At 51.7% G+C, this 16,953-nt stretch overlaps 2 protein-coding genes across 3 annotated transcripts; one reads left to right on the top strand and one right to left on the bottom strand.

Annotated features, from left to right (window-relative positions):
• Positions 1–2,496: 2,496 nt before the first annotated feature.
• Positions 2,497–16,179, bottom strand: SF3A1 (splicing factor 3a subunit 1). 2 transcript variants are annotated; one of them, XM_021537308.3, is made up of 16 exons: positions 15,695–16,179; positions 13,531–13,643; positions 12,230–12,434; positions 10,797–11,054; positions 10,261–10,335; positions 9,584–9,734; positions 8,927–9,120; positions 8,224–8,341; positions 7,945–8,130; positions 7,522–7,643; positions 7,099–7,341; positions 6,290–6,500; positions 5,419–5,573; positions 4,380–4,481; positions 4,160–4,231; positions 2,497–3,148 (listed from the first exon to the last, which is right to left on the bottom strand). In XM_021537308.3, the coding sequence occupies exons 1-16, from the start codon at positions 15,758–15,760 to the stop codon at positions 3,047–3,049; spliced, it is 2,373 nt and encodes a 790-aa protein (XP_021392983.1). In that variant the 5' UTR covers positions 15,761–16,179; the 3' UTR covers positions 2,497–3,046. The 2 variants fall into 2 exon arrangements, with proteins under 2 accessions (XP_021392983.1, XP_021392982.2); XM_021537307.3 differs by lacking the exon at positions 15,695–16,179 and having other exon boundaries at positions 13,531–15,042.
• A 417-nt stretch (positions 16,180–16,596) lies between these two features.
• On the top strand, positions 16,597–16,848 carry LOC110474137 (coiled-coil domain-containing protein 157-like). Its single transcript, XM_021537306.1, has one exon. The coding sequence runs from the start codon at positions 16,597–16,599 to the stop codon at positions 16,846–16,848; it is 252 nt and encodes an 83-aa protein (XP_021392981.1).
• Positions 16,849–16,953: the final 105 nt, after the last annotated feature.

Raw genomic sequence — 16,953 nt, 5'->3', positions numbered from 1 at the left:
CCTCTCTGCACCGCCATTGGGCGGGAGCAGGGCCTCGGCCAATCAGCCGCCAAGATTGCGGAACGGAGAACCCGCCCCCGAAGATGATTGGTCGACAGGACGGGAGAAGCTGTCCGTCAAGTGCCGGCGGGTGTCGGTGAGGGGCGGGGCTCCGTGCGCCGGCAGTGGGGCAGCGCTGGGGGGAGGCACCGGGACCAGTACGGGACACAACGGGATGGACCGGGACCAGTACGGGACGGACCAGGACCTGTACGGGACACAATGGGATGACCAGGGCCAGTACGGGACACAACGGGATAGACTGGGACCAGTACGGGATGTAACGGGATGGACCGGGGCCAGTATGAGACATAACGGTATGGAGTGAGACCAGTATGGGACATAACAGATTGGACTGGGACCAGTACAGAACATAATGGGATGGACAGGACCAGTACAAGACACAACAGGATGGACTGGGGTCAGGACAAGTACAGAACATGGCTGTAATTGGGACCACTATAAGACATAATGGGCTGGACTGGGACCAGTATGAGACACAAAGGGGCTGTACTGGGTTCTGCATGAGATGTAACAAGCTCTACTGGGGCCAGTATGAGCCACGAGCTGTACAGGGACCAGTGTGGGCCATAACCCGCTGTACTGGGATGTGGATGAATAGAACAGGGGTCTACTGGGACCAGTGCGAGATAAAATGGGCCATACTGGGACCAGTATGTGCCATAGCAGAGCTGTACTGGGCCCTGTGTAAGGGGGCTGTAGTGGGATCAGACAGCCACAGTGGGGCTGTGCTGGGATGGCACTGGTATTCCAGGAAGGCTGGATACTGGGACTGCAGGAGGGCTGTGCTGGGAAGCACTGGGACATCCACTGGCATGGGGCACTTCCAGGGGCAGTGGTGGAATCTGTTTCCCTCTCCAAAGCTGTCCCCGCCCTGCAGATCCCATAGCCAGACCACTGTGTCACCCCAAAGTCCCCATCCACAGCACCCCAGACAGGTAAAACCAGCCTGGCTCTCCCAAAAATAACACACCGAAGGATCAGTAGGAGACTGGGATGTGCTGGGACCTGTCCTGGGTAAAGCCTTTCAGGGACAGGTCCAGCCTACCTCCAGAGCTCAGCGCTCCATTTCCTCCCTCTTACAGCACAGATCAGGAGGTATTGGAAGGATCCCTCTCAAGGTGATAACTGTGCCAAAAGGAAGAGGCAATGAGGTTCCTTAAAATCAGCAGCTCAACCTACTTCCAGATTTTTCTGGCAGCAGGGGCCCAGCAGTCCTTGCCACTGAAGTGGAAGGCTCCAAAGGCACTTGTTGTGTACCAGATCTCCACACACACAGTCTGTTGCAGCATTCATCCCTCGGATTTAGATGGAAACAGGCTGGCAAGGCTCCATGCTACTGATTTCCAGGGGGAACTTTTCTTGCTGGAGCGTAGGTAAAGGGGCTTGGCTGAAACTGTTACCGAGGGCACAGAGGGAACAGGGGAGCTCCGTGGTGCCCAGCACAGCAGGAGGAGGAACACAGGGTGACCTTCAGCACAGCAGGGCCCGGCCCCGGATACAAACACAACTTCTCCATTTCAGAGCTCCCTTGGCAGTTTTTTTTCTATCCGCTCTGGAAAACCCCGCTCGCTGCCTGTTTTCTCCAGGATTGTATCTATTGTCTGGTTTTGAAGAGAGAAGGGAAGTGATTATCCTGCCTTCCTGCAGGCCAGGAGCACCCTGCACCCACCATCCAGCCACACTCCGGATTCCTGCAGCAGGGAGGGGAGCAGGCTGTGACAGGGACACATGGGGACCTGTCAGAGACAACAGCTGGACACTGTGGCCAGGGAACACGGGCCACCTGGGCTGGGCCAGTGCCAGCCACCTTCCCCACAGCCACAGGGCTTCCTCCTGGACCCAGGGGAGCACACCAGAGGCAGAAGGATGCTGGCTCTTCCCTCCTGCTTCATCCCTCTCTCCCCTCCTAAGCATGGAACAAGGTAAACAGGATGTTCCTGCACAGCCCGATCGTGACTGAAAATATACGTAATAATAAGTGTATGGCTTTGGGTTACCCAAAAAAATAGAGGTACCCAAATTCCAGACACCTGCCTCTTTCTAGGTACTTGATTCCATGGATTAACTTTGCTGTGCTGTGCTTTTATCAAACTCTTAACTGAAGGCCCAGGAGTCATCTGTTTTTCCAGACCCAGATGCTCCCCAGGCCCAAGAGATTCCAACTGCAGGATATAATTAAGTCACATTTTCCAATAAAATTCTTGCTAAGTTCAGAGTATTTCCCACCCCCCCCCCACACACACACACACAGTCATAAGCATTCCTTCAGGAATGACTGAGCAGCACCAGGGAAACTTCAACAAGCCCCTTTTCTTGTAGCTTTTCCCAGAAAATAAGAGGATTTCCTATTGTAAACTGCTTAATTACAAATCCTGATGTATTTCCCCATCCGGGTGCTCCAAAACCAGGCACATCTCCATTGAAAACCCCAAATCCAAGGAAGGAGAGCTGCATGTTTATTGAAACAAATCACAGGCTGTCCAGAGCAGACCCAGACCTCCTTTATCACATGAACAGCAACACAAGCTCATGCCAAGGGAGGAAAAACCTCCAAGTCAGGGTTCATACAAGATCCAAGACAGGGAAAGAACAAGGGGGTTAATAAGTGTGTGGAGAAGTTTTCAATTAGCAAGAGGTTAAACGAAGCAGTGAGTGCTGAGGGCAGACAGATGATGCTCCTGGCCGCCATAAATCCCTCAAAGATGGATCTAAACTAAGCTGGGTATGACCTTGATGATGTTTTTTCCCAAGGGGATTCAAGGGAGATTCTGCACTCAAGCAAAGCACTGATCACTACAGACTACTCACTACACTGACACATTTTAGGGCTCCATCAGCTTCTCATCAGTGGGGATCAAAGTCTCTCTGTTCAAACTACTGCTGGGGGGCAGTGGATGCAGCCCCAAAAAGGTCAGAATGGAAATAGGATTGGGAGGGTTGGGGTTACAACATGGACACGTTACGTCTCGGGGCTCCACGCCTCCTATTTCTTCCTGCCTCCTCTCTCTTTGAGTGCCAGGTGAATCAGAGAGCCACTCGTCATGTTGTAATAAGCCAGGGAGTTGGAATCCTTGATGAAGATGCCCTGAGGGGAGGAGAAAAGGACAAAAAACCACGAAAGAGCAGTCAGAAGTTGTGTTGCCTTCCCACAGAATCCCACCCAGATCCCAACCCTCCTGGCTGTACTTGGAGCAAGGAGATGACAGAACACTGCAGACTTTGAAGACCTCAGAGAGATTTCAGCGTCCTAGATGGACACTGGAGGTGGGTATAGAATCCTAGAATGGTTTGGGACCCTGAAGATCCCCCCATCCACCCCACCTCCATGGGCAGGGACACTTTCCACTAGGCCAGCCAATATAGACAATGTGGCTCCTAGAACACACAGATAAGGAGTCACCACAAGGGGAGTTATTCAGGCTCCACTCTCCCCCCACCGTTTTTTTTTCCCCTTAAAAATAATCAACTCGGCTCCCTTTCTAAGGGTTAACAGAGTATCTGCCCACAGATGAACTCTGAGGAGGTAAGTGCACAAAGTTCACTGCTTAGGCAGCAGGTTGTGCCTGTCTGGGCACATGCATGACTGGAAATAAGTCATTAAAAAGGAACGGAGCCTTTCTCACAGCTCTGGCTTCCAGAGGAAGAGAGAGAAAAGAGAGTGAGTTCTTCCCTTCCCTGTGCTGGAGAAAGCCTTCCCTGAGCTGCCAGGGTTCCAAAGCACACTCGCCCACCTCCCGGAGCACACAGTAGAGCTGTGGGAGCAGGCTGCTGCAGCTAAATGTCAAAAAAAAAAAAACAAACAACCTAAAACTCTAATAATACAAGGCTGATTTCGGAGAAAGCCACATCAAGTTTGGAGGACTCATCTGCAGCAGCAACAATGTGAAAATCCACTGATTTAATCACCTACTAGAAGCCTGTCCTGCTGTAACAGAGGGCAGACCTGTCACAGCTGTGCAGGCAGGAGAAACATTCCCTTTGCTCTTCCAGTATCTCACCGTGCATTAAATTATACATTATAATTTTTCTTTGTAAAAAAAGTCATGTGAGAGAATGCACTGAAGAAACAACCAGCATTTGAAGGCTTTATACCCACCTCATACTGCAGCTTCTGCTTCCCAGCTGGCATCCCTGTGGCCTCGTGGATCTTAACCTTTATAACAGACACCTGGGGAGGATCAAAGGGCTCCTTCAGTGCTTTTGTCCCAGTCCTGCTCCCCAGCCCCGTGGAGCTGCAGTGTGGGGAGCAGGCTGAGCTCCCAGCTGCTGCTCTCAAAGGCAGCACACGGAGCAGGGCAGGGGGATGAGCTACATGCCTGGTCTGAGAGGGGCAGGGTGAACACCAGCACTTGGCCGTTCAGCTTCCATTCCGTCTTGTCCTGCATGTTGGGAACCTGGACTTTGACCGTGACCGGGCCCTACAGGAAAACACAGATAAAGTCTCTCAGGGCTGTGATAACGCAGCACCAGACTAAGTATTCGTTTCCATATCTTGGTTCCTCAGTAAACACACTGAAATGTCTTTACAAGTTACTCCACTGCTCCCACAATAAAGCATTTATTTGGTTGGATTTCTCTTCCTTTCGTGTGCCATCTATTCAGCACGATTGCATGCTGATGGTGTCACAGGGTGAGGGTGTGAAGCCCTGAACAGGTGACAGCTCCTCTGTGCACATGAAACCACAGAACCACAGATTAGTTTGGGTTGGAAAGGACCTTAAAGTCCATCCAGTCCCACCCCCTGCCATGGCAGAGGACACCTTCCACTACCCCAGGCTGCTCCAAGCCCCATCCAAGCAAGGACATTTCCAAGGATGGGGCAGACACAGCTTCTCTGGGCACCCTGTGCCAGGGCCTCTCCACCCTCACAGACAACAATTCCCTCCCAGTATCCCATCTAAACCTCCTCTTTTAAATATTCCCAGAAAAACCATACAGACTTTCCTAACGATTTACAACTCCTCCTGTGACACTGGCACTGCTCAGGAAGGAACAGAGGCTCACCTTGTTATGGAATACACCACATTACCCTACTATCATGCTGGCATTGATACTCTAATCTCTTTGCATCTCCAGCTTAGCCCTCCTCTCTTTAAAAGCTCATTAGCAACTTTAGTTCTTCTCTGAATTATAACCTACCTCTCACTGCCCTTAATTACAGAAGAGCATTATCCCACCCTGTGTAGCTCTTCCCAATAAGAAACAAAGGAATTTGGTTTGCTCATGAATGACAAAAGAGATACCTCGGGCCCTTCTTGCCAGGTATTTTTGCCCCTCTGTGCAGGGAATTGGCTTCAGAGCCCCTTTGGAGCTAGAGTGGAGCAGCCCAGGACTCTGACCCACACATGTATGTACCTTGTTCCTGCGCAGAAATTCCTCCTCTGGAATCAGGCTGTCCTCACTCTTCAGTTTCTTGGAGACCGGCTCATCCTCCATGGGTGGCGGGGGGTGGACGGGAGGCATTGGTGCCGGGGATGGGACCGGAGCCACGGGAGGAGCAGGGACAAAGGCTGGAATGGATGGGAGACACACATCACAACCCACAGTCACCCCCTGAGTGCACAGCAAACACCCTCTCACAACAAAAACACGCTGAGCAGAGCAGCACAGGCTGAAAATAAATGCCACAATACATGGAGGAAGTTACAACCAACAGCAACATGCAAACTTCAAACATTCAAGAGCTCTTATATTGGGAAGCATTCCAGGAAGAGATAACAAGGCATGAGCGCTTCCTGCAGATCTTGCAAAAAAAGAACATGCTCTCAGTTTGGCACGCAGCAGTGCCAGCTCCTCCAGTTGGGGAAGAAAAGAAGATGAAAATAAAAGAAGAATTGCTTTTTACATCATGCTTTTTAACTTCAAAGCACCTAATGAGGAAAAGGTCCAGCAAACAGCTTTTCCTCCAGCAGCAGCAGTTTCTGTAAGGAGCTGTAACACCCACTGAGGTGCTAGCAGCTTCTCTTTACCCTGCATTCTTAATTTTCACCCGAGCAGGCTCCTAGGGCCACAGGATTCCCTGCATTTCATGGTGCAGGAAGAGCCTTGAGCCCAAAAGCAGGACTAGATAAGCCATACCAAACACCCCCAAACTCTTAACACAACTTAGTGCCTGCAGTCCTGGTTACACACCAGTACCAGGGCACAGGAGGAGAAAGACTCCAAGCCAAAGCCCGTTCTAAAGGAACTATCCAACAATTCCCCAGGAAAAGCTGAAGCCACTGACCTGTGGGGACGATCATGGGGGGTGGGCGGGGGCTCATGATGGGGGGAGCAGAGGGGGGCATGGGCACCACGTTGATGCGTGGGGTGTGGATGATGGGAGGCATGGGGGTGGCTATGACGGATCCCGGGGGCAGCCGGACCACGGACGTCATGGGAGGACGAGGCATGACCGGCACTGCAGAAACCACGGCGGCGCGGACGGGAGGAGGCATCTGGGGAGAGAAGGTGAAGCTCCTTAGCAGGAATGCCCAGGGCTGGCCACAGCCCCGATGAAAAATACAGGGAAACACAGAACCACGGGTTCTGCTGCCCAAAGACTCGCAGGAAGCCTTAGTGGCCCCACCATATGGGCAACACAAGCTGCTCTCAACAGGCACAGAAACCTCATTAACAGATTAAAGGGGTCCTCCTTCCCCCCTTGCTTTGGGATCAGCCACTTAGTCCTTTGCTAAATTGCTGTTTGGGACTCACAGAAGATCCCTTCTTACCTCGGGCTGCTTTTGTACAACATCACTCTACACCTACAAAGGCCCCCAGTCATCACTTTCTTAGCCATATTCTCTGCCTTCAAAATCCCACTGCCCAGCTGATCCCAGTCTTTTTGATACCTCTAAGGTAAAACTCCACCTAAGTATCATATTCCATTTTTAACAGCAAGCTCAGTAAGGTTCTTCTAGTATTTCCAAACTACTCTTAAACCACAAATTTCCCACAACACCTTCTTCCATGCCAGGACCCTTGCCCTCCATCAGGACCCCTCCTAATTAACTACAGCCCCAGTAATTGGCTTCTGAGAGCCCAAACACTCACAGTGGGTGGACGAGGTACAGACGTGATGGGCTGGGCACTGGCAGGGGGGTTGGAGGCTGAGGAGGGAGGGGGTGGCTGGGGTATCTCATTGGGTTTGCTGGGCCCAATCTTCTCCTTGCTGTCATCTTCTGGCACCAGTCCCTTGGCCTTGTGGATGGCTTCAATTTGCTCTTGCAGAGTGATATTGGCCTGAGCAGCCTGCTGAGTGCGGGCCATGCTGCCTGAGTGGCCATCCCAGGTCACCTGAGAGAGTAAAATAAATCAGATTAACCCAACCTGGCCAGACTGCAAAGAAATGCAGAGAACAACTTGATAGGAAGAAAAATATCAAGACTCTTTTGTCTCTGAGCATTCACAATGCTACATAGACCTATTATAAAAAAAAAAAACCCTCCAAACACAAATTCCCAATTTCTACTCTACCTTTTCCTCTGGTTTCTGGATTTCTTCTTCACCAATCTTTTTACCAATGGCAGTCTCTTCTACACCAAAGATATCAGTACGACGCTCTGCCAGCTGCTTCAGGCTGCTCTCAATGTCCAAACCTGAGGGAAAAGAGCAATTCTTATCTCAAGCAATATAACCAAGCCTCTTACTGAATTTTCTATTATTTGATACCTAGTGACCGAGTGATGCTCTTTTTACACAGAATATTATGAGTTGGAAGGGACCACAAGGACCTTTGAAGTCCAACTCTTGTTCCCTTTTTTTTTTTTGAAAGATACTGGCCAGCAACAGCTGACAAACATTCCCATCTCATTATTACAGAAAGGGCATCACACAGATTCATTTCAGATGGTGCTGCTCGGTGGGGGCAGGGAGGGGCTGTGCAATGCTCAAGCTGACCTGGGGCGTAGACCTCGTCATCACTCTGCTTCTCCCGGATGGATCGATCCCGCTGCTCCAGCCACCGGGGATCCAGGAGCCCAATCCTCATGTGCTCCTGCATTTTACTGGCAGGAATCTTTTCTCCAGTGATGGGAGACACCAGGTACTCATCCGGAGCCGGGGCGGGTGGTAATGGTTTTGAGGCTAGGAGAGCAAAACCACAGTGTTGGTTCAGTCTAGAAACAAATGATTTGGGATTCTTCAGGAAGATAAAGGTGGGTTTTTAGTTTGATTTACCTTTGGGATCATAATCTTTCCGCACAATGACCTGATCTGGTGTGGGAGGGAGCGGGGGTGGCATCGGAGTTTCTGGAGGAGGAGGAACCTTCTGACCTTCATCTTCATCATCTGACCCCTTATTGAAAAAAAAACCAAAAATCACAACCAAGTTCCAGTGGTCAAATTCCTTTGAGAGAGACATAAAATCCTACACAGTGCTGGAAGAATGGATTACGCAGCTTCAAAGCAATGGAGCTGTTTTGGACACCTGAACCATGATTCAGAAATTTAGCAGCCCCAGAAGAGGAAGCAACCATTCCTCAGCTTCCACATTACAGCAGCCTTGCACACAGGCTACACAGTTAACCACACTCTTGTTCCCTGTTACCAGAAAAACAGCTTACAGTGGGCAGAGGCTAAGATGAGTCATCTTTCAGTGCTCCAGACTCTGGGCACAAAATAGCCTGAAAGACTTAAAACTGCAGAAATATAAAATCCATACCACTGGCTGCCAAAATTACTGGATTTCTCTCTTGGAACTTGTATTGTCATAGAAAACATTAAAAACACACAACCATACTCCAGCAGTAACAGGTTGTTTGGAGATCTCATCAGAGGGAAACTTCATTTCCTCAAGAAACTGAAGAACTATTTACAGTGAAAGTGGGGACTATCATAAACCACATAAACTTTAGGGGACAAAATCCTATTATCCAGTTACCTCATCCATATCCTGCACTTGTGTGTCTTGATCCAGCTGGGCTGGAGGCTCATCTGTTTTTTCTTGCTTTTCATCTTCCTCATCTGATTCCACCTCCATCTCCACCTCCTCACTTTCCCCAAACTTCTCATAACGCTCCTGGATCAGGATTCGAGCTCCCAGCTCTTCTGGAGTGGTGGGAGGAGGGAAATTCCCTACAATGCAGAAAACAGAGCTTCTGTTTTTCTATCCCATTTCACTACTCAACACACACTGACAGAAATACCAATTCTTCAACAAAAAGGAGTGGCAACAAAATCCTTGGCAGTCAGAGGATAAAGAAGGGAATGGATGGAGTCTGTACAAACACCAGCATGACACATGAAGATAAAGTGACTTATAAACGGAAGCACTACTAGAAAGTGGGACAAGTTCTGCTGTCCTGGTGGAAGGGGAGAAGTGGATACTACTGCAGTCCTGGACTTCCTTCAAGGAGAACATCAGTGACTCCACAAGAAAAACAACAGCCCTGCAAAATTTCAGTGTAAGGCTTTTCCCTTCAACACTGAAGGATAAAAGGCTGTAAATCCCAATGTCTGCCTAAAAACGGCACTTCAGGACACATTTCCTGCACAAAGGGGGCAGTTCCATAGAGGTGACAACATTTAACATCAGTACCTTGCTCGTTGGGCTGGAAGTCAACTGTTTCCACAACCACAAAGTCATGCCAGTCAATCTGGGCATAAGCAACACGCTCCTTCTCCTTCTCCTCCTCTTCCTTCTTTCTCTCTCGCTCCTGGAACTTGGCCCACTCCACTCTGTAGTAGACCTGCAGGAGCAGGCAGAGCACAGTGTCAGACAAGGAACAGCACAGCCATCTCACTGCTGGTCTGCAAATGAAAGGATGAACAGCTGGAGCAGTGTCAGGCTGAAGGCGAGAGAAAGGTTCTTCCCCCAGAGGTGCTGGCACTGCCCAGGGAATGGGCACAGCCCCGAGGCTGCCAGAGCTCCAGGAGCCTTTGGACAGCACTGCCAGGGATGGACAGGGTGGGGTCTAGGCAGGGACATGAGGACTGGAGGGTGGGATCCTTCCCACTCAGGATATTCCAGGATTCCACTTTGTAAGCACGTGGAAATGGGGCTGTGCAGTATCTCTGTGCTGCCATAAACTACCCCCAATACGAACACCAGCTGCAGCTTACAGGAACTTAGAGCACCCTGTACACAAGTGGCAGCAAGTGACACATCTGTTTTATTCTCTATCTGCTGCCAACAAGCCAAAAATATGCAAAGAGAAAAAAACTTAAAACATAGCCAAAATGCTTCAGCATTTTTGCAGTTCTTTTCTGGAATACCTGATCCAGGACTTCCTTGGGATTTTCGGCCTCCTTCTTGAGCTTGAGGAGTAAGCCCTTTGGTGGGATCAAGATCTGAAACACATTTTACATGACAGTTAGTGACAGTTCTTTGTGCCAAATCCTCTTTCAGAGCAATTATTCTCTTTCCACACTGCTAACAATACCAGCAGACCCCCAGGGCTATATGCTATTTATTCTACTGCAGCCCTCCCACTACGTACTGCTCACCCCTACACTTCAAAATATTCACTTGTGGCGGTCAGATTATTCTCCAGATTTAAAAAAAAAAAACAAACACCAAAAAAACACAAACAAAAAAAAGCAAACAAACAAAAAATACAACACTTTAGTGAGATTACAATAGTGTGTGGCACATTTAGGTGACAGACTACTGTGTCCATTACAATATCCACTCTGAAGAGTAGGATTTAAAGGATGGATTCCTGGATATTTCCAGCCTGGCTGGTTTGTAGGGCTTCATCAGCCCTCCAAACTCATTCCTGCTGTAGAAGGAATCACCCTGCCTGGAGTACCTTTGTGTACTGCTCCACCAGCTTGGTGAAGTAGTTGAAGAGGCTGTGCTGGGGGCGAAGGAAATCAAACTGGTAATTCCTCTGCTCCTTCTGCATGAGCTGGGTGAGGAACTGCCTCCCGTTGCGGGCCACGAACTGCGCCGTGAGCTTCACCACGTCCAGGTCAAAGGCCGAGATGGACGGAGGGTCCGCGATGAACTCGAACTCGGGCGGGGGCTCCTTGGGGACCACGGTCTCCTGGATCACCTGGGCCTGCACCTGCAGGGAGAGCAGACACAGCCCAGTGACTTCTGTGATGCCTGGTGAAGGCTGACCTAGAACACAGACTAGATGGAGCTAAAGGATAAAGCTGGGATTTGTTAATCCCTCAATGGATCCCCCTTGGGCAGCACAACCCAAAATGGCCATAAAATGGACGACAGGTCATGGGGTCTCACATTTTTATAAGTTCTGCTCCATTTGCATATCTGAGCTAATTGTCCAATTACAGCTTTAGCCCACGAATTCCCATCCTTCTTGTTTTCTCTCTTCGGTTCATCATTCATCTCAGGCTCCTGGGCCCAAGATTTGGATCATTTGTCCTTGGTCCCCAGCTAGAGAAGGAATTGTTTTGTCTCCCTATCTGTGAAGGGAGTTCACCATCCCCTGATATGAAGCCTAGACTTACACACTAAAGCAGAATAGAATCTGAAAAATACTAAAGCTAAAACCTGAGGTATCACTTGCAAGGAATAGTCACCACTCAGGAGAAGCTTTTTTTCCCCTCCAGCTGCTGTGGGAAAGCAATGCCAGTTGCCATCCTGGCAGGTGCAAGGATGAGAAATCATCAGGTATAATTTAAAACTATTAAAACTATTAAAAAGTTGTTCCAACAGAAACAAATCTGGAATGTATCAGGACTTAGCTATAGTCTTCCCAGGGCCACCAGTGTGGCTGCTGGCCACATCAAACACGGAAAAGCCCTGGATTCACTCCATGCCCTCTTCCCACCCAGAATGTTTAAAGGCACAGCTGAACAAGGTGAGCAGCACTTTGTACCCCATGTTTTAAGGGAAGGTCGATCCTTCTGGCACAAAAAGTTTCTACAGAACAGTGCATGCAACAAGGCCAAACAGAACTTCAAGGGATTCCCAAGGCTTGCCTCTGCCACATCCAAGTACTTTGTAAGTCAATACAGAGCTAAACTTACTTAAAATGGACCAATTAAAAAAGTTTCAAACAGCTTTGAGTTACCAGCAGCTGGGAGATGCACATCTGCATCAAAACAAAGCCCCAGACACTTGACTCCAAGCCTGTCACTGCTGGCATTTTGACTGATGTACAACCAACTGCTCCTTCTTGACTTTCAAGCTTCCTTCCTTCTCAACCCCAGGCTGTGACACCACCCCAAAGTGGCCAAAATCTCCCCCAAAGTGATGAAAAGGAACACTCACCTTCTGTGGGAGCTGCTGCTGGGCACTCTGCTGCTGCTGCATGACCTTGGGGATGGCAGCCGAGGGCTCCTGGGCTTTGCCCTCCTTGAACTCGCTGACCTTGTGCCGGTAGTAGGCATGGTAAGGGTCGTTGGGGTTCAGGAAGTTGAACTTGGGGTTATTTATTTCGTTCTGACGAATTCGGGCTTCAAATTCTGGACCATTTCTGGGGAGCAAGAAGAAAAGCTGTTTAGATCAACTCAAGGGTAAATGTCTCTTTCAGACTAGGATGTGCTGAGGCATCAGCCCCTTGGAAGATCATTCTCTCTCTCACACGACCAGAGTTTCTCCCTCAGTAGCTCACAACCAGCTGAACACACACAAGTTAGATGCAACTGTCACCCTAATTGTGCCTTTAATGTGAATATTAAAAATTCACACTCACAAGTGTTCGCCAGCCACATCTGTCTGCACTCAAAGGTCATTTCCACCACTGGCTGAAGTTTACAGTTATGAAGCATGAAGTTTACAAGTTACTTACTACATCCATTTTATCTGCTCTATTAACAAGTTCTCAAGACTAATTTCAGTTCTAGAGTGATCATATGATGAAAAAAAGCAGGTAAACATCAGCCTGTGCAGGGATTGACCAGCCCAGAGTGCTGCATTTAGGAGTCCCAGTCCAAGTAAAATCCCCTCCTCCCACCCAAAGCACGAGCCAGTGATTTCAGGGCAGCTGGAGAAAATTCCCAGCTGCCACAGGGTGTTCCTCTTCATATTCTCTGGATAACTCCCAGTCTCATTTACACATTCCAGCTCCTCCAAAAGAGGAGCTCTCTGCAATCCCAAAGGATAAACACAGCCCCATATGCTCAGAAGCAGCCAACGCTCCTTGGCAGCACTTTCAAGATGAGTAACACAATAAGGGTTGGACTGGAGCAGCATTTAGTAATTCTCTGGAACCAAAACCAACCACATTTTAGCACCAAAACACAGCCATGACTCCTGTACCAGGGCTCCCTTTGCACCTGATATTTGGTTTCCCCTTCAGATCATTCAGAACAGGCCCGGTCACCTAGTTATTGCAGCACTCACTGCACATTTGAACAAGGACTTTATTTATTTACTACCAGTTTCTCTAGCAAAGGGTGTCTTACACCCTCTCCTGAAGAGACTTCTTTTTCAGTCTCACTGGTACAACCTCAATCCTTGAAATCCTTCACGCAAAACCACAAAACTGGGACCTGCTTCAGCTTCTAGAGCTGCACTGAACAGCAGAAGCATGAAAATCCCAGGAAAGAGACACCACCAGTGCCACTTACCTGGCTACAAAGCTGGCAGTCTTGTCCACAATATTCCTGACCTCTGGAGGAGGGTAAATAATTCCCACCACAGGCTTGGCTGGTGCTGCTTCCTCTTTAGGCTCCTCTTCTGGCTGTAATGAAGACAGTTTCATTGCAAAAGGTGAAGGGGAGTCAGGATTAGGCATCCCAAACAATGGCACACAGGAACCTTTATCCATCCTCCTCCTCAGCCTCTCAGCCACTGAACTGCTTGAACAATCTGGATCATCCATCCCACCAACTCCTTGGACTCTCAGGGGCACCTGCTGCAGGGGCAGAGACAGCAGGACAAGGAAGGTGCCCCCATGGGAACCAAAACAATTTTCACTGTATCAGCCTTGACCCCAAGTATGTTTTTAAATGCTGAGCCAAGAGGCTCCAGTAACATTTCCAGGAATAATTCATCATTCCTCAGCAGCTGTGGAAGTTCTGCATCTTCCTAGGGGCCTGTGGGACCTGAATTATTAACTCCACATTAAATAAAACACAGCTTTTAATGCCATTGTAGCTGCAACAGAAGGTGTTTTGAAGAGAAAATCTCCAAGAGTGTTTTTCTCACTGATGTTACAGGAGGATCTGTATTCCAGTAAAACCATAAGATGCTTTTGCAGGATACTAAAGATGCTGCTTCTCTTTCCTCACCAAGCAGCTTCCAAGAAAAGGTGTTATAAACTGGGACAGATCTGCTGGAAATGTTTATAATCCTAACAGGGCTACAGTCAGGGATAATTTAAAATCCAGGTAGAGCTCCCAGCTCTGTCAAATCCACAGAAAATCCAAGCCAGAAAATGTTCTGAAGTCAAACTGGTCCCTGGCAGTGCCCAAGGCCACGTGGGACAATGGAAGGTGTCCCAGCCCTGGCAGGGGGTGGGATGAGATGGGCTTTAAGGTCCCTTCCAAAACAAACCATCCCATAAAACACAACCTTAACAAGGTGTGTTAAGAAAAAGGCACCATGAACATTTCTAGGTTTTATTCCCACTCCCTCAGAACATCATCTTGAGGAGCTGAAGGATGGGGCAACACTACACTAGCGATATTTAACAATGCTGCTATGTTGCCTTGGTAACAACTGTGCATAAAAGCCACTGGGTTTTTCTGGGGGGGAATCACAATTTTCCAAGGTTCTCAGCGAGATCAGCTCCCTGTCAGCCCCAAGAGTGTTGATGTTCCTGTGTGAGAGTCAGGACAGCAGCTTCAGCTCTGTGGGAGCTGGATTCTCATCTCAGGAATGCATGAGGAATGAACATTCCCATCTCAGGAAGGCTGCAAAGAACATGAAAATGGCCAAGAGAGAAAGGCTCTGGGAGATTACAGGGACACACAGCACTGCCACACTCCCTCAGGCTTTTAATCCCTCCACACATCATTCCTGGAGCCAGGATAGCTCCCACAGCTCCTGGCAACCCCCCCCCCAACTCACTGGAACCACAGCCCTAGGGCACTGCCAGGGAAGGGCTCAGCTCCTGCCCAGCCCCAGCTGGATCCTGCTGTCTCCAAGGAATCCTGGAATGGTTTGGGCTGGAAGGCAACCTTAAAGTTCATCTCATTTCACCCCAGCCCATGGGCAGGGACACCTCCCACTAGCCCAGGCTCCTGGCCTTGGGCACTGCCAGGGATCCAGGGGCAGCCACAGCTGCTCTGGGCACCCTGTGCCAGGGCCTCACCACCCTCCCAGGGAACAATTCCTAATTCCCAATATCCCATCCAGCCCTGCTTTCTGGCAGTGGGAGCCATTCCCTGTCTCCTGTCCCTCCATCCCTTGTCCCCAGTCCCTCTCCAGCTCTCCTGGAGCCCCTTTAGGCCCTGGAAGGGCTCTGAGCTCTCCCTGGAGCCTTCTCCTCTCCAGGTGAGCACCCCCAGCTCTCCCAGCCTGCCTCCAGAGCAGAGGACCTCCAGCCCTTGCAGCATCTCTGGTGCCTCCTCTGGACTCTCTCCAAAGCTCCAGGTCCCTCCTGTGCCTGCCCAGGGCTGGGGCAGCTCTGCAGGTGGGCTCTCACCCGAGCGCGGCACAGGGGTCAACACCGCGCACCGGACGAAGCCGCAGCTCCCCCAAGCCCAGCCCGGCCCGGCCCGTGAGGGCCACACTGCCAGAGCCCTGAGCTCCGCGCCATTCCCCGCTCCCCTCCCCTCCGCTCCGCACCGGCTTGCTCTCGGCGGGGGGCGCGGGCTGCGCCGGAGGCACCGCCTGCACGGGTCCGGCGGGCATGGCGCTGCCGGGGCCGGGGGCTCCGCGCCGGGCGGGGCCGATGGAGGCGCTGCCGGGGGCTCTGTGCGGAGCGGACGCGGCTCTGTGCGGAGCGGACGCGGCTCTGTGCGGAGCGGGCCCGGCTCTGTCCGGAGCGGGCCCGGCTCTGTGCGGAGCGGACGCGGCTCTGTGCGGAGCGGACGCGGCTCTGTCCGGAGCGGACGCGGCTCTGTCCGGAGCGGACGCGGCTCTGTGCGGAGCGGGCCCGGCTCTGTGCGGAGCGGACGCGGCTCTGTGCGGAGCGGGCCCGGCTCTGTCCGGAGCGGACGCGGCTCTGTGCGGAGCGGGCCCGGCTCTGTGCGGAGCGGGCCCGGCTCTGTGCGGAGCGGACGCGGCGCCGGCTCCGACTGGGGCGAAATGGCGGCGGCGGGCGCTGTGCCGCGCGTGCGCGCCAGAAGTGACGCACCGGGAGCGCAGGCGCAGATGGCCGGGATGTGGGCGGGGATAGGGCGCTGCGGGATGTACCATTAGCGCCCCGCGCGGGGGGGGCAGTGCAAGAATGCACCACTGCAGCGGGGAGGGGCGTGGTTGCCATGGCGACAGCGCTGGGACGCCGCGGCCTAGCACAGCTCCCGGGCCCGGCGCTTCTTCCCCGCGGTTGCTGCTGATTCCTCCGAGCCCCCCGGTTCCCTCCGGCTCCCCGGCACTCCTGGAGGCTGCCGGGCCCGGGGGTGCCGTGCGGGTTTGCTCCAGCAGCCTGTGCCGGTAGGGCTGGTGGCCCCATCGCTCCCGGGCCTGGTGGCCCCGTTGCTCCCCGGCCGTGTCCCGCCGGTCCCGTGCCCGGCCCACCGCGCCCCATGGCGCACCTCCTGGGCCACCGCGGCTGCATGGAGAGCCTGCGGGCCGACCTGCGGGACCTGCAGGCCGCCATCGCCGACGTGTGCTCCCGGGCCGGCGCCGTGCGCTTCCCCTCCTGGAAGTTCCCCGACAAGGTGTCCTGCGAGCTGGACATAGCGCTGCTGCTGCAGCGCTACAGGCACAGCGACAGCGAGCCCGAGTTCAGCCAGCACGCACACGTGGTGCTGCTGGAGCTGCTCATTGACAGGTGAGAGCCCCCAGGCAGCCCGGAGCGGCTCCTGCCCCGCGGGGAAGGGCACCTTGTGTCTGATGTGCTGGGCTTATCCAAGTCCTAGCAAAGGTTTTGGGCACCTCAG

The sequence above is a fragment of the Lonchura striata genome, chromosome 18, assembly GCF_046129695.1.
Source record: "Lonchura striata isolate bLonStr1 chromosome 18, bLonStr1.mat, whole genome shotgun sequence".
Lineage (NCBI taxonomy): Eukaryota > Metazoa > Chordata > Aves > Passeriformes > Estrildidae > Lonchura > Lonchura striata.
This window is presented reverse-complemented; position numbering and strand designations above follow the sequence as displayed.

What these genes read in the sequence shown, in the direction of transcription:
- SF3A1 (XM_021537307.3), bottom strand. Translation starts at nt 13,784, where the DNA reads ATGGATGATCCAGATTGTTCAAGCAGTTCAGTGGCTGAGAGGCTGAGG. An exon ending in TGGTGGAGCAGTACACAAAG is followed by an intron (nt 10,336 to 10,796) that starts GTACTCCAGGCA and finishes AATGTGTTTCAG; the next exon opens with ATCTTGATCCCACCAAAGGG. An exon ending in CCCTGCCCCTCTCAGACCAG is followed by an intron (nt 4,232 to 4,379) that starts GCATGTAGCTCA and finishes GATCCTCCCCAG; the next exon opens with GTGTCTGTTATAAAGGTTAA.
- LOC110474137 (XM_021537306.1), top strand. Translation starts at nt 16,597, where the DNA reads ATGGCGCACCTCCTGGGCCACCGCGGCTGCATGGAGAGCCTGCGGGCC.